The 22,357-nt window shown below is 42.6% G+C and overlaps 2 protein-coding genes and 1 long non-coding RNA gene across 4 annotated transcripts in view; 1 reads left to right on the plus strand and 2 right to left on the minus strand.

Moving 5' to 3' along the window:
* The window catches only part of LOC112141172 (tryptophan 5-hydroxylase 2), a 16,593-nt gene extending 6,619 nt beyond the window's left edge, over positions 1-9,974 (minus strand). The window contains exons 1-10 of the mRNA XM_024264255.2: positions 9,274-9,974; positions 6,707-6,841; positions 6,448-6,631; positions 6,146-6,246; positions 4,749-4,816; positions 4,477-4,673; positions 2,561-2,696; positions 2,358-2,484; positions 1,305-1,400; positions 141-274 (exon numbers count right to left, since the gene is read on the minus strand). Of these exons, the coding sequence (XP_024120023.1) occupies positions 141-274; positions 1,305-1,400; positions 2,358-2,484; positions 2,561-2,696; positions 4,477-4,673; positions 4,749-4,816; positions 6,146-6,246; positions 6,448-6,631; positions 6,707-6,841; positions 9,274-9,642 (1,547 nt within the window). The 5' untranslated portion in view covers positions 9,643-9,974. The remainder of the gene's footprint in view (positions 1-140; positions 275-1,304; positions 1,401-2,357; positions 2,485-2,560; positions 2,697-4,476; positions 4,674-4,748; positions 4,817-6,145; positions 6,247-6,447; positions 6,632-6,706; positions 6,842-9,273) is intronic.
* On the plus strand, positions 2,689-22,144 carry LOC118598829. Its single transcript, XR_004948003.1, has 4 exons — positions 2,689-3,398; positions 14,650-14,718; positions 14,807-14,904; positions 22,043-22,144. It is a non-coding gene; the product is annotated as an uncharacterized LOC118598829 (long non-coding RNA).
* Positions 11,831-22,357, minus strand: part of tbc1d15 (TBC1 domain family, member 15) — a 17,265-nt gene continuing 6,738 nt past the window's right edge. Inside the window, exons 7-17 of one of the 2 annotated variants that reach the window (XM_036212234.1) lie at positions 22,062-22,256; positions 19,840-19,968; positions 18,745-18,848; positions 18,562-18,656; positions 18,175-18,291; positions 16,231-16,331; positions 16,056-16,155; positions 15,883-15,980; positions 15,433-15,549; positions 13,265-13,351; positions 11,831-12,358 (exon numbers count right to left, since the gene is read on the minus strand). In XM_036212234.1, coding sequence (XP_036068127.1) covers positions 12,209-12,358; positions 13,265-13,351; positions 15,433-15,549; positions 15,883-15,980; positions 16,056-16,155; positions 16,231-16,331; positions 18,175-18,291; positions 18,562-18,656; positions 18,745-18,848; positions 19,840-19,968; positions 22,062-22,256 — 1,293 coding nt within the window. In that variant the 3' untranslated portion in view covers positions 11,831-12,208. The remainder of the gene's footprint in view (positions 12,359-13,264; positions 13,352-15,432; positions 15,550-15,882; positions 15,981-16,055; positions 16,156-16,230; positions 16,332-18,174; positions 18,292-18,561; positions 18,657-18,744; positions 18,849-19,839; positions 19,969-22,061; positions 22,257-22,357) is intronic. The other variant, XM_024264254.2, reaches the window with a different exon arrangement.

Below are 22,357 nucleotides of genomic sequence, written 5' to 3' on the forward strand. Positions count from 1 at the left end.
TTTGAGCTTGAGACCCCTGCTCTAGACACTTAAATAAAGATTGAACTAAAATGAGACGACCTGAATTTTAGCTCCGTTGGTCTGAATTTTTCTCAGTTCTGATGCTGTCTTCTCAGAGCAGAGATGTGTGAGCTCTTCACCTCATTTTCTCCTTGGCCTCCTCAAAACTCTCAGAGACAAAGTAAACCTCTTGAAAGGTGGTGATGAGACACTCTTGGTTGCACGTCGTCTTCGGATCAAACATCCTCACGCAGGCTTTGTCAGACAGAGCATGCTGGGAAAAAAACATAACTTAGTGATGCACACACACACAATGAAGCAGACTTAGCTCTTAAATCAGATCAGGAGAAATGGATCGACATCTTGAAGACAAGAAACTTTGATACCTCAAATTAAAAGTAGGGATGTGAGAGAACCATTACGGTGAATTAGAACCAACAAACCAAAGACTGTAGTATTGAATAGTATTGACTGAACTATTGAATTCAATGAACCACAAGTTGTTGATCTTTGTTTGAGGTCGGGATCAGACCGTGTCATTAGCACCGTCCTCTGAACAGAAATCAGATTTAGAATGAAGGACAGATTTCCTTCAGATCCAGGTGTATGTGAGGTCAAAGAATTCAGCTCAGAGATCCCAGCTAGAACCCAGCCGGCTGTCCTGGACATCCAACCTTCAGGTTCTGACTGTCAATATGTAGGCACATTTGAGTGTGTTTAAGTCTGTGTGTTTCTTTGTGTGTTATCTTGCGTGTATGTTTTAGCTTGTGTTTTTTTAATCTGTGTGTGTGTCTTTATTTGTTTGTGCTATCTATGTGTGTCTGTGATATGTGTGTGTGTGTGGGGGGGTGTGGGGGTGTGTCTGTCTGCGTGTTATTTTTGTGTGTATGCTATCTTTTCATGTGTGTTGTTAGTTTTGTGTGCTATATTTGCATGTGTGTGTCTCCCTGTGTGTGTTATCTTTGCATGTGTGTCTGCGTGTTTTATTTGTGTGTGTGCGCGTGTGTTTGCTATCTTTGCATGAGTGTGTCATCTTAGTATGCGTGTTATAATTGCATGTGTGTGTCTCTGAGTGTGTGTGTGTTATCTTTGCATGTGTGTGTGTCTGTCTGTGTTATTTTGTGTGTATCCTATCTTTGCATGAGTGTGTTATTTCTGTGTGTGTGCTATCCTTGCATATGTGTGCTATCCTTGCATATGTGTGTCTGCATGTTTTTTTTGTGTGTGCTATATTTGCATGTGTGTGTCTCTGTGTGTGTTATCTTTTCATATGTGTGTTATCTTTGCATGTGTGTGTGTTTCACCCTGAGCTCTCCGATTGAGGACAGCAGTCCGGCTCCGTAGGCCCTCAGATGACCGTCTTGTTTGCAGAGTCCAAATTCGATTGTGAAAAAGTAACACTGAAACACAAAAATACGATGAGACGAGGACCTGATTATTTGTGCAGACCTGCAAGTATCGAGTCATGACTGTTCAGCTCTGCTGATAGAGAGAAAGTGTTACTGTCTAGAGCAGGGGTGTCAAACTCAAGTCCTCGAGGGCCGACGTCCTACTGGTTTTCCAGAAATCCTGCCTCATCTGCTGCTGATTACCTGGATCAGGTGTGTTTGGCCAATAAGGAGCTTCAAAGGCAGGTTGGTTGGAAAACATGTAGGACACCGGCCCTTGAGGCCTGGAGTTCGACACCTGTGGTCTAGAGTCAGAATACTGTAAACAATGTTGAAAGGTTGTAGTTCACTGCATTTTCTACACGACTTCACAACAGTCCACCCCGCCTAAAATAACAGAATTTGAGATTTTCCAGAGGAAGTTGCTTAAAATCAGAAAATGTTTGCCATATTCCAGTCAGCCACAGGGGGCAGTGCAGCAGCAGTGTCTTAGAAACCATCCTGTGAACTCCATCTGTGCGTCTGCTGTTTTCCCTCGGATAAAAAAACATCACTTTTTGGGCTTGTCTGGATGTATGTGAAGGAATGATGAACACACACATATATATATAAACATAAACTCCTTCAGATACACTCTTCATGCGTGTTCCTCTTTGTGGAAATCCCCAAACCAACCGTGTATCTGCACACAGAAGAAGTTCGGTTGTGGTCGTATCAGAAAACATTTGACACCATCGGGTGTGGAGCATCAATCAAGCCTGCCTGTGGAGTGGGGTTGGGTGGAATAGAGATCAGATCTCCTTAACAAAGCAGGAAACTTCCTTCTTTGAGGTTCTGGTGGCTCAGCAGTGCCACCTTCAGGTAACATTCTGTCAGGAGCTCCTGTCCATCATCCTGAAGCAGTCTGGCTTTAACAAAACCTTTATTGCACGATCTCCACACTGTAGTATAACAGAGGCGTTTACTCACCGTCGCCAGTTTCTGAACATCCTCATCCGAGGCTCCTAAAGAAGCCAAACCGATTTCCTGGGAGAACTGAGCAAACTTCGGATCAGCCAGCAGAGGAACATGACCCAGAAGCTCATGACACGTGTCCCTGAGCACAAAAACATGCCATCAAGGGTGCTAAGGAGCCCCTGGTTTCAGCAGGTTCTGGAGCTGAATGGACTTACGGTTCAGGGGTATAGAGCGGGTCGGTGCCATGACGAATGTATTGAGTGCAGTTGAATACTCTGTATGCCAAACCAGCCAGGAAGTCTCGAGGAGACAGGTAGCCTGCGACGGGCCGCACCGTGAAGCCTGAACGCTCTGAAACCCACAGGAAGTGAGGTCACACTCTAGAACAGAGGTTCTCCAAGTGCGGGAAGAGTTTACACCCAAGGCATGTAATACTGGTACAATTTGAGCTTTTTGTTGAATGAATAATTCCCTGTCTTAGATTTTTTCAAATTATCTTTTTTTTTATTAGTGCTTAGTATTCTTTTGCTTTCTATTAATATTAGGGTTATTTCTTATTGGAATTATTTCCTTATGCTTGCCATGTTCCCATTACATTTCTGTATTTTGTAATTTTCTGGTTGAGAGATGACATTAGTTGTTGATTTTTTGTGGAGTGCTTGCTGTTGTGATCTGTAGTTTTGTGTGATATTCAATAAAGTTATTTTTAAAAGTGTGGGAAGAGTTTTGTGGCCCTCAATAAATCAAAACCAGCAGTAAATTGTTAGGAAAAAATACGTTTTGTTTCGTGGTTTCTGTCGATACCTGCAGGATAAAACAATAATTACACATAGGTGTCAAAAGTACAGTGAATTAATTTCACCACTAGAGGGCAGACTACATGTTCTATGTCTCTGCCTAAGGAAGTGACGACGGCAGTCAAAATGGAGTCAGAGCGGGAGAATGGGCGGTTCCTTTGAGGAAAAACCATTGAAAGGTGCTTTCAAGCTAAGTGGACAAATGCTAACTTTGATGTTCCTCATGGATAGAGTCATGTGTCTGATTTGCAAGCAGGTAAATGCAACGCTCAAAGAATTGAACTTAAACCGTCACTATGTTACAAATCTTAAAGGAGCGCAACAATATGCTCCAACAACTACAATGTGGCTATGTTACACAGGAGATAATGTTTATAAAAAAAATGTCAAAATCCAGTGAAGCTGTGACAGAAGCTAGCTACGTTCTAGCTTTGGTAATGACCCGTTCAGTGACGGGGAGTTTGTAGAACAATATATGCTGAAAGTATCTGACATTGTTTTCCCAGAGCAAAACAAAAAGTTTGAGGAAATAAGTCTGTTAAATTATAAAATGACTGGACAAGTAGAATAACTTCCAACAGCGACTGAGGGGGAATGTTTGTTGTAAAAAGGCTTTTCTTACAATACAGTCTCAAGTAGACATCAAATAGGTCTGATGTTGACCAAAATTGATCGTATTTTTCAATTAAAACAATGTTTCAAATCTTGCTTGGTTTGTTCTTATGCCCTGTTAACTGTACAAATGAAACTTGGTCATTAAAGGTATTAAAAACAGTATTTTTCTTTTTATCCATGTTTTTTTTTCTTTTTTAACCAAAATTGGCCCCCAGTCTAATGTCGAGTTCTTAATTTGGTCCTCCACTACAAAAACGTTGAGAACCCCTGCTCTAGAAGTATATATTGCGGAGGTCAGTTATCAATCTTAACCCTAGAACACTTTCACTATAAAAAGTAATTTTATCCGATATAATATATCCAATAATAAGTATTTGTCATAAAAAATGAATCCAAATATGACAACACACGATAAATTTGTTTTCTTTTATTTTCAACTGAGGTTTATGTAAGAAAATGGAAAATATAAGCATAGTTAGATCCTAAAAACATGCTTGAAAATGACAGAAAAATTAGGAATTTGAGAACAAAAAAATCCTTAAAAAAATAATGATACTAGAGACTTGGTCTTTCGTCCACCTATTCCTGGGACATGTATGACTTTATCCAGGGAACAATAAAACTCAGAAAAATGCAGTATACTGGAAATAATGTAAATACTTTTGGTCTCATCTTTAGGAATAAGTGGGCATGAGCCAGACCAATAAAGACGGTGGTACCTTTGAGGAACACAGACACGTCCTCCAGCTGGGGGATGTTGTCCTCTCGGTAGCCGCAGTGTTTGGTGAGCAGCGGCAGGTTCTTTAGGTGCTCCCTGCAGGCGTGGGTGGGGTACAGCTTGCTCAGCTCTCTGAACACCACACCCCAAGTTCTCACCTCCTCTGGGGTGTACTCAATACGAGGGATAGGCTGCCCACTGTGGAGAGGATGGGTCAGAACTGCTCTGTTTAGCAGGAAGGCCAGTGGAGGAAGACAAAAGGAAGATACTTACAACTTATAATTCATGGCCACTTCCACAAAGTACTTCCTGCGCTGGCGGTAAACCTCATCCTTGAAACCCTGGAGAGGGGCATGAGGCTCAGTTCACATTAACGTTGTTTATTTTGACCTTTGTAGAGAAACTGGAGCCAAAAAATGGGAGGTGGTTGGAGAGCCAAGGTGTAGTTTTAAAAAAAACAAGATTCTTTAACCTTTTAACACCTGAGGTGTCACCAGTGACGCTTAAACACAAAATCTTTAACACATTGTAACTTTTTAACCAGCAACACGATCAACGTAATTCCAGTAGATTCTGAAGGAGAAAAGTGGCTCGTTTCAGTTATGAGCAGGCACTCGTAACAATTACCTGGATCAGGTGTGTCCAGTCAACAAGAACATGCCAGAGCAGGGTATACTGGGAAAACATGCTGGAAGGTTGCTATCGAGGACCAGGGTTCCCTATCCCTGGTCTAAATCATCCATTAAGGTCTTTGTTTTGCTAGTTTGAGCTGGAATCTGCCTTAAACTGTACAATAGAAAGCTCTGATATCGTTCAGCATTTTTGCTGTGCTGGTAATGTTAGCTTGGGGTTGTGATGGCTGTAAGCTAGCGGGGTAAAATCAAACAAATTTTGGTTCAGGGGCTGCATTCAGCCCGTCTGATCTCAAGTGGGTCGGACCAGTAACATAATAGCAAAATAATCTTCTTGTCGACTTGCTATCTGTAGCTTTGTTTTTGTTTTGTCCATTTTCCTGGAAAACTTGACACTCCACGTCAATATTTCTTCTATTTGACAATGACATTTTGGTAATTGTGGTGTCACACCTGATCATTTTTATAGCAACTTAACTGTGGAAGGCTGCCGGGGAAGCTAACTGCATCCTACCCAGACATGGCATACCCTTGCTAAGAATTCCTTTTTATGTCAGGACTGTGAACTTTAGGTTTTTGTCAGTAGTTAGGATTTTTGGTCCGTTCTGTTTGAAAGGTCCCTTGGCTTTAAAAGTGCGTCTGTTGGTCATTGCCATTTTTTTTTACTAATTTAGATAGTCAAAAACCGTCTGTGTGCTGCCCCTACAGGTTGAATCGAGGTATTACAGTTGAATTTTGTGTTGGTCAAACCATTTAAGTCCCAAGTCATGATCTGCAGTTTCAGTAAAATGGTAAATGGTAAATGGCGTATACTTGTATAGCGCTTTCTACCCTCCTTCAAGGGCCCAAAGCGCTTCACAATCACAGACCCATTCACCCATTCACGCACACATTCACACACGCACACATTATAGCAGTCCTGCCCCCACCTGACTGGATTTTCACATTTCAGCTGTGAGTAGAGTCAGCCTCCAACTTCCCTGTTTGATCACCCTTTAAATAACTTTTCTCTCTGGTTTCATTTGGACATGAACTCACAGGATGATCTGCATCCAGCTCAGATCCATACATCAGCACTCGGTGAGAACATTGATCCAGCTCAGAGATCTTCATAGGAAACCAAGGAACGTCTTCATCATCTGAGGAAGCACAAAACACAAAGATTGTTGTTGTTGCAAACCTTTGTCAAAAAAAGTTTAGATCAAACAATGTTCAGCTACGTTCTGAACTCGTCTCTCAAAACCTATATCCATGTCCAGTACGTTCCATCTATACTGTCCTGGCATATGTCCTCCATCTTCCAGCCCATTCACCCCTGAATTTCACGTGCTCCTGTGTACCTGCATCGTCTGCCCACACGTGTGCTGGAGTGTTTGTGGACACAACACTGACGTTGTCTCTGAGAAACTGCAGCAGCTCCTCAAACTCTTTCTGACTGCAGTTGCAGTCTGCAAAGATCTCCACCTCGTTAGGAACCCGCTTTGAAACCCGGGACTCGATGTGGTTCAGGTTGACCCGCTTCTCCTGCAATGGGTGAACAATCAGAGGTGAAGGAACAGACCCAGCCTTCCATGAGGGTAACCCTGTTGTGGTTCTGACCTGAAACAGCTGAAGAGCTTTGACCAGACAGCCCACTTCATTCTTTAGAGAAAAGACCACTGCTGTTTTCCCAGAATCCTCTGCAGCCTCATTGTCTGGCCTCTCATTGATGGGACAGAAGGACGTTCGCCTTGACTGACAAAAACACAGAGTCTTGAGTAGAGCGGGTTGCAGAGGTCCGTGTCCAGTTGTTGAACCATCACTTTCTTCACTTGGAGATTAGACCGGAATCACGTGATTAGTTCAGTGTTTTCTGGATGTGGAAGCTTCAAACATGTCGGTTTTACTCAGAATTCTGACAGAAAGTTTAGTCAGCCTTAAAGTACCAACTGATGGACACTATTTTCCAAAGGAAATAGGCAGTACATTTGATTTTGCTGACTGAAGGGAACTCACTAAGGTTTAGACAGAAAGATGAGACTTTTGAATCGTGTCTGCTTATGTAGGATGGAGTTTGCATTGAGAAAAGTGACAAAACCTTCTGAATTCTGTTTTAGCAATTTTCATCTTTTCTGAAATAGTGTTTGAAAACTTAAAGTTTGTTTTGTTTGAGGTTGCAATAATTATTCATTTTTTAGCAAATGCTGTTTCTAACACGTTGGATGCTGATTGACATCTTTAAACTTATAGAAGCAGTTCAGTTATGAGACCAAACACACACGCCACTTTTGAAAAAGTGTTATTTCTCTTTTGCTTGTAACTTGCTGTTTGTTTCACAGCTATGCTGCTGAGACCCGTTTTTCAGTAGGAAGATATGTGGTTTAGCTTGTGGTTAATATATTTTGAATGGTTTCCACATCCACTATACATTTATGACAATATCATGGAGAGGTTCTATAGACCCTCCTGCTGCTGTCCAGATTTACAATAAACATCTGTGACCACTCTAAACGCATATCTGGTATGTGTATATAGATACACTCACCACTCATCAGCTACTTTAATAAGTCCACCCTGCTAGTACTGGGTTGGACCCCCTCTTTCCTTCAGAACTGCCTTGATCCTTGGTGTCATAGATTCATCAAGGTTCTGGAAACATTCCTCAGAGAGTTTGGTCCATATTGACATGATAGAATCACACAGTTGCTGCAGATTTGTCGACTGAACATCCATGATGCCGATCTCCTGTTCCGCCACATCCCAAAGGTTCTATTGGGTTCTGGTGACTGTGGAGACCATTTAAGTCCAGTAAACTCATTGTCATATTCAAGAGTCTGAGATGATTCCAGAGCCTTATCCTGCTGGAAGTAACATCAGAAGAGAGTACTCGTTGGGTACAAAGGGATGGACATGGTAAGCAACAATACTCAGATAGAATGTGGTGTTGGAACCATGATCAACTGGTACTAAAGGGTCTAAAGAGTGCCAAGAAAATATCCGCCACACCATGACACCACCACCACCACCAGCCTGAACCATTGATACAAGACTTTCATGTTGTTGATGCCAAATTCTGACCCTACCATCAGAATGTAGCGGCAGAAATGGAGACTTAGTAGACCAGACAACATTTTTCCATCTTCTACTGTCCAGTATTGGTGATTCTGTGTGAATTGTAGCCTCATTTTTCTGTTCTTAGCTGACAGGAGTGATACCCGATGTGTTCTTCTGCTGCTGTAGCCCATCTGCATCAAGGTTGGACGAGTTGTGCGTTCAGAGATGCTCTACTTCAGACCTCGGTTGTAAACAGTGGTTATTAGAGTTACTGTTGTCTTTCTATCACCTGGAACCAGTCTAACCGTTCTCCTCTGACATCAACAAGACATTTCTACTCACAGAACTGCTGCTCACTGGATATTTTCTCTTTTTCTGACCATTCTCTGTAAACCTTAGAGTAGATTAGCAGTTGAAATACTCAGACTAGCCTGTCTGACACCAACAACCACACCAGCAGGAGATCCTCTTGACCACGTCTACATGCATAAATGCATTGAGTTGTTGCCATGTGATTGGCTGATTAGAAATTTGTGTTAACGAGCAGTTGGACTGGTGTGTCTAATAAAGTGGCTGATGAGTGTATGTGTCCATGACAGCGACATTGTGTGCTTGCAGTGGTGTTGGGTCAGTGCTCTGCCCCCTTAGGCTGAACCTGACAGGATCAAACAGGATGAAGCAACTGCGTCCTGCAGATCATCTGATTTTAGAAGAACATTATTTGAAGTAAAACTTGGGCATCGGCTTAAAGAAGAACACAACATCATGGATGTCAGAACCGTGATGATGATGCACAGCCTGACAGTCAGAGCAGAGGGCTAAAACTGTACAGCTGCCCTCAGCTGGGGCAGAAGTAAGCACTATTGCCCTGGACATGGATAGAAAGTTCAAATCTTCATTAAAGCTTCAGTGGATCATCAGCTCAAAAACCCACGAGACACAAAGAGGAACCTTAGCAACCTCAAGCTGACTTCATGTCTCCATCCTCAAATCCCAGCTGCATGCTTTACCAAATCTTCATCATTGAGGAAGACTTGCAGAACCACATCATAAAAGGATGATAGAAAGGACCACATCCAGGGAGGAGATGAGGGATCAGGACAGAACAAAAGGACAGAGGGACCTTCTCTTACCATCTGCCCCCCAGTGTGTTTCTGCTGCGGCAGGTTCTGGTTCCGGTGGTCAAACATGGCTGAGTCCAGCGACATCCCCCTCCTGGACCAGTACTTGCTGGAGAACATCATCATGGCCGGTTGCATGCGGGGGGGCGGTGGTTCTGGCCCGCCGTCCTTCATCACATGGCCTGAAGCCATGGGGAACCAGTGGGTGTAGGAGTACCAGGGCTCCAGGGTGTCGGTCTTCTGCTGCTGCTGCTGCTTCTGCGATGCAGGTCTGCGCCGACGCGCCTCCACATAAGTATGTGAGGGAGGGGGATGCTCCTCCCACTGCTCCTCTATGTGAGTTGTGGGGCTCAGTTTGCCAGCTGGGGGAGTCTGCCACATCCGACTTCCCACAGTCGGATGTGGCAGACTAGATCAGAAGATCAGTGCGGACTCAGAACCTGGAGTCCTGGTGGGTTCTGAGTCCAGATTGAAGAGCTGAAGGGACAGGACTGACTTCTCAGTGGTTCTGTCAATAAACTGACAGAGATCTGGCTCTTCTGGACCTTCGGCTCATGGTAATCCTTAGGTCCAAACATCAGTAGGATCTTGACTATTCCACAACCAGAACAATAAGTTCAATTACTGTCTTAAACCAGGACAGACCAGGTCCAAACACAGAACCATCTGGACTTCTTAGGGGTCCAGAACTGCTGAAGACCTCCCTAAAGATTGGAGAGGAGATCCTGAAGATCCATTCATGACTGAAGCGTCTCAGCAGATCCGCTCAAGATCCGTTCTACTGCTTTATTTGATGTTTGTGGATCTGTGCGGTCTCAGTTGGGTCAGTGCTGACCCGAATGATTTTTATAGAAATATACAGATCCATCCTTCAACACAAAAATGGAAGCCACTTCCTTTCTGCATCTGGTCCTGCCCAGACTCCAGTTCTGACCACTTGGCTCAGAACCTAAGTACTACTCCAGTTCTGCTCTGATCTCTCAGATGTTTTGAGCTCCAGCTTTGTCCTTGTCTGAGCCTCTTCCTCCTCGGTGAGGATGAGGAGTGCAGCTCATCTGCTCTGAAGGTGAGGAGCTGATAAGCAGCCGCCGCCGTCCGCCGCGCTCACAATTTCCTGTCAGACAGGAAATGAAAGCAAGAGCTTTGTTGTGTCTGTGATGCAGCTTTATGAGAAGATGGTAGAAGATACCCTCCTCTTCCTCGGTCCGTGAGGAGGAGGAGGAGGAGGGAACGTCCATCACTCACATGAAAGTAGCTGACATTTGCTGCAGCCGGCACATTTCGCCATGAAAGAGGAGCAGAAATGACTTTTGCTCCTTCCTGGACTCAGACTGACGTGGGAACCATCGCTGTACCTCAGCGTCTTCATCACTGGGTCAAACGGGACCGGCTCATTTCTCTGCATAAAGAGGAAGAAACTGATTGGGGCCGTCCTGGAGGGAGAGGTGACAGTGGAAGATGAGGCTCTTCATTAGTGCTCCCACAAGTGATTATTTTAATAGTCAACTAATCACCCATTATTTTTCAGGATTAGTCGACTAATCGGGTCGCTCAAAGAGGATGTAAAACACATATCTTAACCATCAATAGCTTTAAACTAACACAAAACTAGATTCACACTAGCATTATCTGCTGGTGTAAATGGTTTAAGCTGAATATGGCATCTGAAGATCCAAGTGACGATAGCTGAAAATGCTGAAATTGATAACTGAAAATGCGGAAGCTGATAGTCACCTAAATTATTAGTTAAATGCCAAATAGCCTAAAAAATGAAAAAGCCAAAGTTAACTAAAACAGCTAGCTTCTTCTTCTTTTCCTTTCAGCTTTTCCCTTCAGGGCTCACCACAGCAAATCAGTTTCCTCCATCTAAGCCTGTCTTCAGCATCCTCCACTCTAACACCAGCCACCTTCATGTCTTCATTCACTGCATCCATAAACCTCCTCTTTGGTCTTCCTCTAGACCTCTTTCCTGCAGCTCTAGCGAATCAGAACTAAAACAGCTAGCATGCAGCTGCAATATTAGCGAAACTCCAACTTAGCCTCAAGTAACAAAAAAAGCCTAAATTAGCCAAAATAGCTAGCATGTAGTTGAAATATTAGCTAAACTCCAAAAAAGCTTAAAAAATCCTAATTTAGCCAACATAGCTGGCATGTAGCTGATATATTAGTTAAGCTGCAAACAATCCAGAAAAAAAAAAAACTAAATTAGTCAAAATAGCTAGCATGCAGCTGAAATATTAGCTAAACTCCATCTTAGCCACAAAAAATGGAAAAAATCCAGAATTTGCTAAAATAGCTAGCATGTACCTAAAATATTAGCTAAACTCTAAAATAACCTAAAAAAAACTTAATAAATGCCAAAATAGTCCAAAAAGCTAAAAGAATGCCATTTTAACTTTAAACTTTACTACACTCTGACTCCATATGAGTCAGAGTGTATGAAGTAACAACTAATCCACTGTTAAACTATTTGTCGATTATTTAATAGTCAATAGCCATAAACCTCCGGTCTTACTCAGGCTCCGCCCCCAACAAGTGACAACAGGTCTGAAATGAGTGAACTCAAGCGGAAGAAAAACATTGGTCTTTTTATTACATAGGTACATATGACAGATCTGTTCAGACCCACTGGATCAGCTCGGAACCAGAACTTCTGTTCCAATCAGAACTCAGAGGATGGAGACTGAATTTCTGACCGGTGGTGTTGAACTCAAACCACGTGAGGACCCGATCCAGCAGCAGCTCTGATCCAGAATCCAGATCCTTTTGCTCTGAAACGTGTGATGCCAGAGGTGGACTTCCTGTTCCAACTTGAAGGGAGTTTTTTTATATAAAACATGGCAAGAAAACCCAGCAGCTGGACACAGATGCATGGCGATTTACAAAAATAAGATTTTCGACACCCCTCCCTCCCCCTCCCCCAAAGACAGCGTCAGTCTCTGCAATGTCACTGCGACGAGTGTCCCGAGTGTCCGTTAGAACAGGCGTCCCGCCGGTGAGCCGGCCGCTGTGCCGCAGCCGATCCAGAATCTGAGCTGTCGGATTCTCTGCACCGCTCGTGAAGACCCAGGATGGTGCTGACGGAATGAGGCAGGTCCTGAGGAGAAGAACCGGGTTAGAACCAGCAAACAGAACTAACACGCCACTGCAGTAGCCCTCTGAGCATGCCAAAAACCTCGTTGGAGCAAAGGATCATGGATCCCTGATTACTGCCACATGCACACACAAAATAAAACACACATGAAGAACAAACACACATATTCCAAACTAGGGCCGGAATAGATTAAAAAAATTAACTAATTGATTGTAAATCTGGAAAAAATTAATCGCGGTTAATTGCTTTTTTACATTTTTTTTTTTTTTAGTTTCAGTATTTGCCACCCACTTATTATCTGCAAATAATTACAATATGAAATCACATGCAGAATTAAATATTTAGAATGTTTATTTTAACCCTTTGGAAGCCAGGGCCTAAATCTCTGTTGGCAACTTGTGCATATTATGTATTTTCCATTTGAAAGTAGGGCTGGGCGATATGGGAATTTTCATATTGCGATATCGTTTTTTTCATTTTGTGCGATAACGATATTAAAAACGATATCAATCAAATAACTATATTTGTCAAACTAATCTTTATTGCAAAGAGCTTTAGGACTTCAGATTTTTACACCTTAACCTGCAGTTATTTTTATATTATTTTCTAATTTCTTCTGAACATAAACTATAGGTACTGCTGTGCAGCAGAAGATAATAACATGTAAACTTAAAATAAACAGTTCTGATAATAGATTTAATCATCATTTCACTCAGTCATCTGACATGTGTACATGTTGGAGGATTGATCAAACACATAAGATCTCTTCATTTAGTGTCATGTCAGGAGTTGTTAAAACAAGTTTATGTTACTATTATTAGATCACCTCATTAAGAAATGAGCCCTATTTGAAAGACTACCTGCTTGCTTATTAGGTATCATTTTAATCAGCACAGGTGTCAGACTCACCTTGCAGCTATTTATCTGCAGGAAGATTCCTTCAGCCTTCTGCAGAATCTCCTCAATGTCCAGCTTCATGGAGAGCTCATTGATGTGCTGAAACACACGTGCACACACCCATGACTTGAGCAGAAGAGACCCATAGATTCTTATCACTGCTGCTGCGGTCTCTGCTTCATGATGACTGACACAAACCACTGGGGTCTGTTTTACATGGATCCAAGCTAGGTTAACATGGAGACAAAGGCCCAATCCGAATTCTTCCCTTCTCCCTTTCCCTCCATTTGAAGGGGATTTTAAAGTGCAAGAGGTGTCCAATGCATATGTTTTAAAATGCTCCCCTCCAAGCAGAGGGATACAGACCCCTCCCTCACGGGGGGGTTCTGTGTTGCGCTATGTCGCGGAGGAGAAGCGGTTTTCTTTAGGTGGGTGCGCTCTGAACCACAGGAGTTTACATTTCAATGTAAGTAAAGTTTATTGTAGCAACAGTTATATAAAAAAAACACTGTTATCATGTATATTCAAGCGCTGGAATCTCCCAGCTAACGCTAGCTGACCGGCGACTATTGATGATGTCATCAATTGAAAATGACGTTCAAAATCTGACACACTATTTTGCCATAACTCTCCATTTGGAGGGCTAAATGTAGGGAAAGGTAGAAGGGAATTCGGATTGGGCCAAATACACTCCTTAAAAGACCCACTTTGATCACCTTATGATTTATTTCAAAGCTTTTTCATTGGTCTTTTCATCACGATTAGGCAAAATCAAAAAACTTTTGTCATTTTTTAGGACATAGTTTCAGCAGAGCAGCAGGAGTTCATTAGAAATTCATCTCTGAGTTGTGGCCAGGACTGTTGACATGGAGCAACCCCGCCCCCCTTCCCGTCACCCATAACTGAGAGCTCTCTGTTTACACACTCTCCCGCTGGCTTACAGCCCCTAAAGGTGCTTTTACACCTAACGCGATTCACACGACAAATTCGTGTGCCCCGCCCCTCTTTCATTGCACAACAAATTCGCTGCTCGTCGCCTGTCAAAAAATGTGTTTCTGCTTGACGCCACGACTGTGTGTGGGTGGAGCTACCAGCTAATGCTTTTAGGATGGTCGCTATAAGGAAGTGTCTGTGGATATCTCACTTAGAATATATGAAGACACAGAAGATGTTGAGAAATCAGGTTTATTTATTGTGGAGAGTTCTACAAAAACATCTATAATCATGTCTCCAAGTTTAAGTTTATATGATTATTATTAAAAGATTTTCCCGGTTCAGGGGCTTGTGTCTGTATGACAGCCACTTCTACTGTGTTTCTTTGACTCTGTGGCTGAGCTTGAAGGCTCTCTGTTTCGCATTAACCAAAAATAAAATTAAAAGACCTTTTTTTTCTTTAGATGTCTTGATGAGACCCGGGCTGGCAGCCTCCGCACACCACAGCGGCTCTCTGTCTGTCGGCATGTGGGGTGAGTGGTCTCTGCCGCGGGAGCGAAAGCCACTGAAAACGTCACGTGTCCAAAGCTGAGATTTTTCCTGTATTTTCCTGATTGGCAGATGCAACGCAGCGACCTTTCAAACTTCAGATAGCGAACTGCTGTCAGATCTTCACGCTGCGAAATCTCATCACAGGACTACATATCTCCTCATGTCAGGTCTGTACCATTGACTTAACTTTGAAACTGGCCATTCGCTGTAGATTCATCTGAACACTCCATAGACTTTTTAAAAATTAATTATCGAGTATATCGTTAGAGAAAGTGAGAAAATGTCCAATTTTACCAGATAATATTCAAAGTTCAAAGCAGCTGAGAAAATCTCCGATGACCCAGCATTCTAGCAGCATTAAAATGCGTCACTTACAGACGAATCTTGGAAATGTGAAAAATCTCACATCAAATTTGTGCGTAACTGCGGTTTTGTGTAGCAAACAATTTGTGTGTAAATTTAAAAAAAATTGTTTGTAATTTCAAGTTTTAATTTTTATTTGTGCATGTGTGAATTGTATTTTTTTATTTCATCAATGTCGTACTTATGCACAAAATGTATTGTATGAGTTACAAATCAAGAATTTTGTGCACACAAATCGGGGTGATACTTATTGATCTCCATAGTGAACCAGCTGCTTCCTGATCCTGAGTCCTCCTGACCTTCTGACCTGCACCCCTTTAGGCCAAACTCACCTTCAAGATCTCATTGAAGCCAAAGTTCTCCTCCATGATCTTCTGCTTTTCTGAATCCAGGATGGCACAGCACACCAGCAGGTGAAAGTTCTGGCAGGGCAGCCCGGTCCACAACACCTGCAGGAGAGAGAGCAGACAGTCTGTCAGAACTCAGGAGGACCGGAGCCCTGATAAATCAAGTTCATCCACACTTTAAAAAAAAAACTTTATTATACACAGAACAATCAGTGTCCCAAAATAACAACCATTCAGAATGAGTCACAGCTTGGAGAGCGCACAGATTGTCCTGACAATAATCTCTCAGGAGCTGAGAGTGTTTGATATTAAGATTGATACACAGCAGAAGAAACCTCAAACACAACAATGACTCCGGATTATTTATCTACTTCATATGGTTTTAATTTAAAACTGAATTCAGTGTAATATTGTGACGCAACGACCCACACTCACCTCCCAGAGCCGCAGAACGTCCTGAAAGCTGAACTCTCTCTTAAACCGGATCAACAGCCAGCGGAAGCAGAAGTACAGGTAACCCGACTCCTGAGCCTCTGTGTGAGACAGGAACCAACAGTGAGCGTGGCCGAACACCAGAAGCTCCATTCTCCCACATCAGCGCAGCATACCCAGGTAGTTCCAGAAGGCGGGGTCCAGCAGTCGGAGCAGCGTGCCGAGCTGGAGCAGCTGCGTCTTCATGCCCTGCATCTGCTCCTCAAAGTTCTGGTGCTGCGACACACGAGAGGAACACTCAGCTGGGCCGGTCTACCCCGGCCTGCTGCTGCTGACTCGCACAGAACTCACCATCTGGTCCATGACGGAAACAAAGCACCAGAATGCATCCACCTCGTTTTCCATGACGTAGAGGATGGGGGAGAGCAGGTCGCTCATGCCCTGGACGTAACCTGGAGAACGGACACACAGGAACACATGAAGCTCCTGCACCAGGTCCCTCACCTCATCTGACAGCTAAACTTGGAAGCCCAGAAGGATGGGATCAGGATCAGGGTCAGATCATACTTGGCCTTGAATTATGTTAATGTACCCCTTCCATAAACTGCCTCCATATCGCGGTGGAAGGTTTGAGGGGTTGAATGATCCCTGGGGTTTTAGGGCAGGATGTGGCTCTTTTACCATCCATGGCTCTTTGATTAGAATGAAATATTTTAACATTTTCGACTGTAAAGGAAAAAGTAAGTAAGTAGTAAGGTAAAAAAAAAAAAAAAAAGTAAATTAACTTAAAATTGAGTTATTTAACTCATTCATAAACAGTTGAAGGATGGTATGAATCATTCAACGAGGATAATAACAGTAGCTGTAATTCTCCATCAATCCTTTGTAGTTTATCAACGTCATAATGACACATTTGGACTTCATTTTCAGCTTCATTTATCACAGAAAATACATTTATTGTCAGTAAGAACAACCAGAATTAAATCTTAAATTATAATCCACTAGATTATAAACCAGATTTTCCAGTTTTGAACAAATTCAAGGATTGAAAGTGTTCCTCATGATTTTAATATATAGTAGAGGTCTTAATTTGCTCTGATTTTGTTTTTGTTGGTTATATTTATGAATTTGTGGCTGAAAAGCACCAAAAACAGTCAAATATGGTGAAGGATGTCTTTTATTTTGAAAGGAAGTCATGCAAAGCTCTGTCAAAAGTTATAAACTATTTCATATTTTTTTAAAAAGCCATTTTCTCTTCACGTTTATGTTTTATTCTTCCCAAAAAACACAATAGTTTATTTAAATGTATCATGTTGGTAGCAAAAACATAAATATAAATCAGTGTCTTATTTCTCTAAAGAGTGAGTGAGGACTTTGTGGCTCTGTCTGGTTTTTAGTTGGAGAGAAATCAACCCGAATGGCTCTTTAAGTGTTAAAGGTTCCAGACCTCTGGTTTAGGGCAAATGATCCTGGTAATTCAGTCCCACCAAAAGGAAGCCTAAGGCCCAATCCGAATTCTTCCCTTCTCGCTTCCCCATCATTTAGCCCTCCAAATGGGGAGCTATGAAAAAAATAGTGTCACATATTTCTGCCGTCACTTTTGTCGATGATGTCATCAATAATCGCCAGTCTGCTAGCTTTAGCTCAGAGCTTCCAGCGATTGAATATACAAGGTTAAGGAGTTTAAAAAGGTCATTACTTACATATAAATGTAAAAGTCTGTTTCAGAGCGCACCCACGTGAAGAAAAGCAGTGCAACGCGGTTTAGCCTCGTGGGGGAGGACTTTGTAACCCTTCCGTTTGGAAGGTCGGTTTTAAAAAATACATTTCCTGGAGACACACTTAAACTTTCCCTTTAAATGGAGGGGAAGGTAGAAGGGAAGAATTCGGATTGGGCCTAAGACTCAACCTCACACTGGAGAGACTGTTTTGCTCGAATGGCCCAAAAAGACAAAAAAAAAACTGGAAGAAGTTTCTGTGGAGAGGGTGTCCGGGGATCTCTGTTTAGACAGCTGCTCCTCTGGATTAGAGTTAGGACATTAATGGATGGATTTCAATCAGAATTATTCCGATTTACTTCTGCTTTTCTTTGGAGGTTAACATGAAAAGTTCCTCCTCATGCTGAATTCTACTGTTGGGTTAAAGATGTATCACTTGTGAGTCACTCACTGGTCTCCTTCAGAATATGAATGAATAGAACCCTCCTAAAGCAAACAACAACCAACCAGAATTCCCACTTCAATGTTTGGGGGGTGAAAAACATAAAGTGGAGGAGTGTCTGGTGCCGGCTCTCACCCAGGTCGAAGTCGTACATGCAGTAGGTCATCAGGATGTCGTGCAGCAGAGCCAGGCCGGGGTTGTCGATCCCTTCGTAGAACCGGTTGGTTCTGTCAGTCCGATTCACATCTTTCTCTGTACATGGAGAAAAAATAACCATAAAGAACCATCCGAAGGGAATAACGACACAAGAACATTGAAAACCAGGACAAAGAGGAGAACCAAGAAGAGAAGAACAACAAGACGAATGAAAAACAGGGCGATCACTGAAGAGAGCAAGGGAACGTTAAAATGGATATCATGAAAATGACAGATCGACAATGAGCAGGAGACAAGTGGAGAACTGGAAAAGGATGAAGAGCAGGACCATCTGACACACAAACCAGAGCAGAGCTTCTTCCTCACCAATCAGACTCCTGTAGTCTCTCAACCTGGAGTTTCTCCTCTCCTGCTCCTCGCTCACGGACTTCCACTGTAGCTTCATCCTGAAGTACTCGTCTCTGTGGCAGACACAAACAACCAGGTTTCCACGGGAACAGCATCTGCTGCAGATGCAGTGAGCTGACAGTGGTAAGGTCACCGGTATACGTTTTGGTCCTCTGCAGGAGCTTCTTCCCCTCCAGCGTGCTGCTCCATGGTGAATACTCCAGCAGACACTTCCACACCTCCTTCCTGATGGCGTGACACAGACCCTGCAGGTCACACAGAGGTGGGGTTCAGTATGAATATTGTGTCATTGAGTGACCGACACATTGGCATTGTAGACTAGTGGTGCCACAAACGATTATTTTAATAGTCGACGAATCACCGATTTTTTTCTGAGTAGTCGACTGATTGGGTCATGAGCAAATTGGCTGTAAAGCACACATCTTAACCACCATTAGCTTTAAACTAACTAAAAACTAGATACATAGAATTACCTGCGATAATGCTAGTGTGAATGCTGTAAGCTGAATTGGGTCACTGAAGATGCTGAAATTGATAGCTAAAAATCCTGAAGTTGATGGCTAAAATCACTGAAGCTAATAGCTGAAAATGCTGAAGCTGCTAGCTAGCTAAAATATTAGTTAAATGCTAAATTAACCTAAAAAACTGAAAAAACAGAGGTTAGCAAAAACAGCTAGAATGTAGCTTAGAAAATAGCTAAACTTCAACATACCCTAAAAAAAAAAAAAAAAGCCTAGATTAGCCAAAACAGCTACCGTGTAAATATTACCCTAACTACAAAACAGGCTAAAAAAACGAAAAGAAAAAAAAAAGAAAAAAAAAAATTAGCCAAAACAGCTAGCATGTAGCTGAAATATTAGCTAAACTCCACATTGGACAAAAAAAGCCTAAATTAGCCAAAATAGGTAGCATGTCGCTAAAATGTTAGCTAAACTCCATAATAGCCTATAAAACCTTAATAAATGCCAAAATAGTCCATAAAGCTAGCAGAAACCCATTATAACTTTCAGCTTACTACACTACGACTACATATAATATAAAGTAACGACTAATCGACTATTAAATTGGTCGTTGACTATTTTAAAAGCCGATTAATCGACTAATGGTGGGCAGCCCTATTGTAAACATTTGTATATTTGTACTTTTGCAGGTTTTTCTTAAACTGACAGTTGCTTTGTGATTGTGTGTTTGTAGTGGATTCTGCTCTTTGCTAGTGAGATCAGCCAGTAAACTCACTCCTTTGAAGACGGCGTGTTTGACATGTGCAACGTCCAACACCCGCCCCTCTGCGTCCAGCTGATTGGTCCAGTCTTCTGCAGTCAGTGGTTCCCAACGGGTCACCTGAGGCCGCTGTCCTAGATCGGTCTGACAACGACACATGTGTGGTAGAAAAAATAAATAAATTCAAAAACAATGAACACACTTTCATGACAAAAGAAGGCCTTCCAAGTCACTCTGTTGATCAATGATGAATCAGATTAATTCCCAAGACTTGTAAACATACATTTACCACACACCAGCTCAGTGGCCTTGTGGTAGAGTGTCCGCCCTGAGACTGGAACGTCGTGAGATACCAAAGACCCAGCGCCTACCTGCTTGACACTCAGCATTCAGGGTTGGATTGGGGGGTTGAACCACCAAATGGTTCCCGAGCATGGCTCTGTCTCCAGCTCACCGCTCCCCCAGGTGATGGGTCAAATGCAGATAGGGTTGGGCACCGAAATTCGGTTCCAAGTAGGAACCGAAAGAAGCTGCTGCAGATAGTTCCTCATTTTGGTGCTAAGTTTCATTGAAGGTCTATTACATGTCAATCACTTCTACTCTGTTTAGTACTTTGAAGTTCTAGCCAATCCTTCTCCCTGTCCTGTGATAGTGGGCGGGCACATATAAGACCGCTGACAGGGCGAGCACGAGCATGTGCTCGAATGTCTGGCTGCATTTCACAGCAGGTCACAGAAGTTTGACAGGTCACTGCATTCCATCAGCCAATCAGGGACTCAGCTTTTGGCACTTGACATTCTCAGTGACCCGATCAGCGGGTAAAATACTAATCCAAAACTTTCAGCCAATTTCTTAACCCGCTGGAGCCGCGGGAGTTTATCAGAAATCGTCTCCAGCAACTGTTGGGTGAAGGTGGGACTCGCTCTGGACAGATTGGCAGTCTGTTGCAACGTGGCGGTTCTCTGGCTGCAGCCAGCCTCCTGGACTTAAGCGGATCTTGCTGACTCATCATGCCAGCAGACAGACAGCCGCTGCGGGGAGCGGGGGCAGCCTGCTCTGGTCTACTGAACTGTGATGTTTTTCATATATTCGTTGAGACTTAATGAAAAAAAAGGTACCCTATTTTCCTATTTTTCTCCCCTCTTGGGTTAATGGAGACATGCCTTCAAACTCAGTCACAGAGACACAGAAACACCGCAGAATCGGCTGTCATCCAGACACACCCCAGAGTGAGATAAAACCCCCAGTAACAAGAAAATCTTTGAAAAAAAAATCATGTTTTTGGTAGATTTTTATAGAACTCTTCACAATAAATAAACCTGGTCTTTCAACATCATCTGTATGGAGAGAAAATAGACTCACTCCAATTTGTGGGTGCGCAATTCTTGATTTGTAACTCAAATAATACATTTTGTGCACAAGTAAAACAATTCCAAACTTTAAAAAACACAATTTACACAAGCAAAAATTAAAATTACAACAGCTTTAAACTAATTACACAGGCAAATCTTTAAAAATTAAGCACAAATCACCTCTTACGTGCACACAAAACCTCAGATTTGTTGTGAGACTTATTTAAGGTCTCTAGAGATTTATCCATGAGTGATGTGTTTAAATACAGCTCCAATGCTGGGTCATCAGAGTTTTCTTATCAGTAGTTTTATACTTCTAATGTAAATTTTATCTGGTAAAACTTGACATTTTTCCACTTTCTTAAACAGATATGCCCAATAATTGATATAAAACCAGATAATATAATATCTGTTTAAGCAAGTCAATGTCAACTTTAACTGGATATCATTTACGATCGAAGTTCAAACCAGCTGATAAGAAAACTATTCTAGTAGTATTTAAACGCATCACTCACAGACTAATTAGTGAGCCGTGAAAAGAGTCTCGCGACATATTTGTGCGTAACTGAGGTTTTGTGAGTGTGTAAGAGGTGATTCTTTGTGTAAATTGTATTTTTTGTATTTTCATGCACCTAGGTGCACCCCAACTGATGGAGCTTTAATTGACTTCTAGAAATGCTTGTGTTATACTGTGATAATGACACTTTACTGCTAAAGTCCTTCACCAATCTTCTTTTGATCTAATTCAAGATATCACTGTTCCTCTTGCCTTGACCTCTGACCTCAGTGCTGCAGTCTCCATCTAAAGGTGCGTTGCCTGTTAAATCCGCCCCTTTGGAGTCTCCTTTGTGTGTTTGTGCGGACAGGGTGGTGTGTCCCTCCTACCCTGGTGATGACCTCGAAGCCTGGCTCCTCCTGCTGGTTGATCTCCAGGCCAGGGATGACCTCGCCCAGCAGTTCCACCATCTCCTCTGGGGGGCGCTGCTGCTGGTCTTCCGTGCCTCGCAGAGCATCATAGAGGAAGTTGGTAACTTTGGAGAAGCTGTCGAGCGTGGCCACATACGGATCTCGCTTAAACTTCTGCAGTAAGAGGAAGAGCAGGGCTCAGCTTCTGTTCCACCTGAACCGCACGATTTCAGGAGGAAGCCTGATGGACAAACTAAACATTTACTCAGCCGGGG

The sequence above is a fragment of the Oryzias melastigma genome, linkage group LG6 (assembly GCF_002922805.2).
Source record: "Oryzias melastigma strain HK-1 linkage group LG6, ASM292280v2, whole genome shotgun sequence".
NCBI lineage: Eukaryota > Metazoa > Chordata > Actinopteri > Beloniformes > Adrianichthyidae > Oryzias > Oryzias melastigma.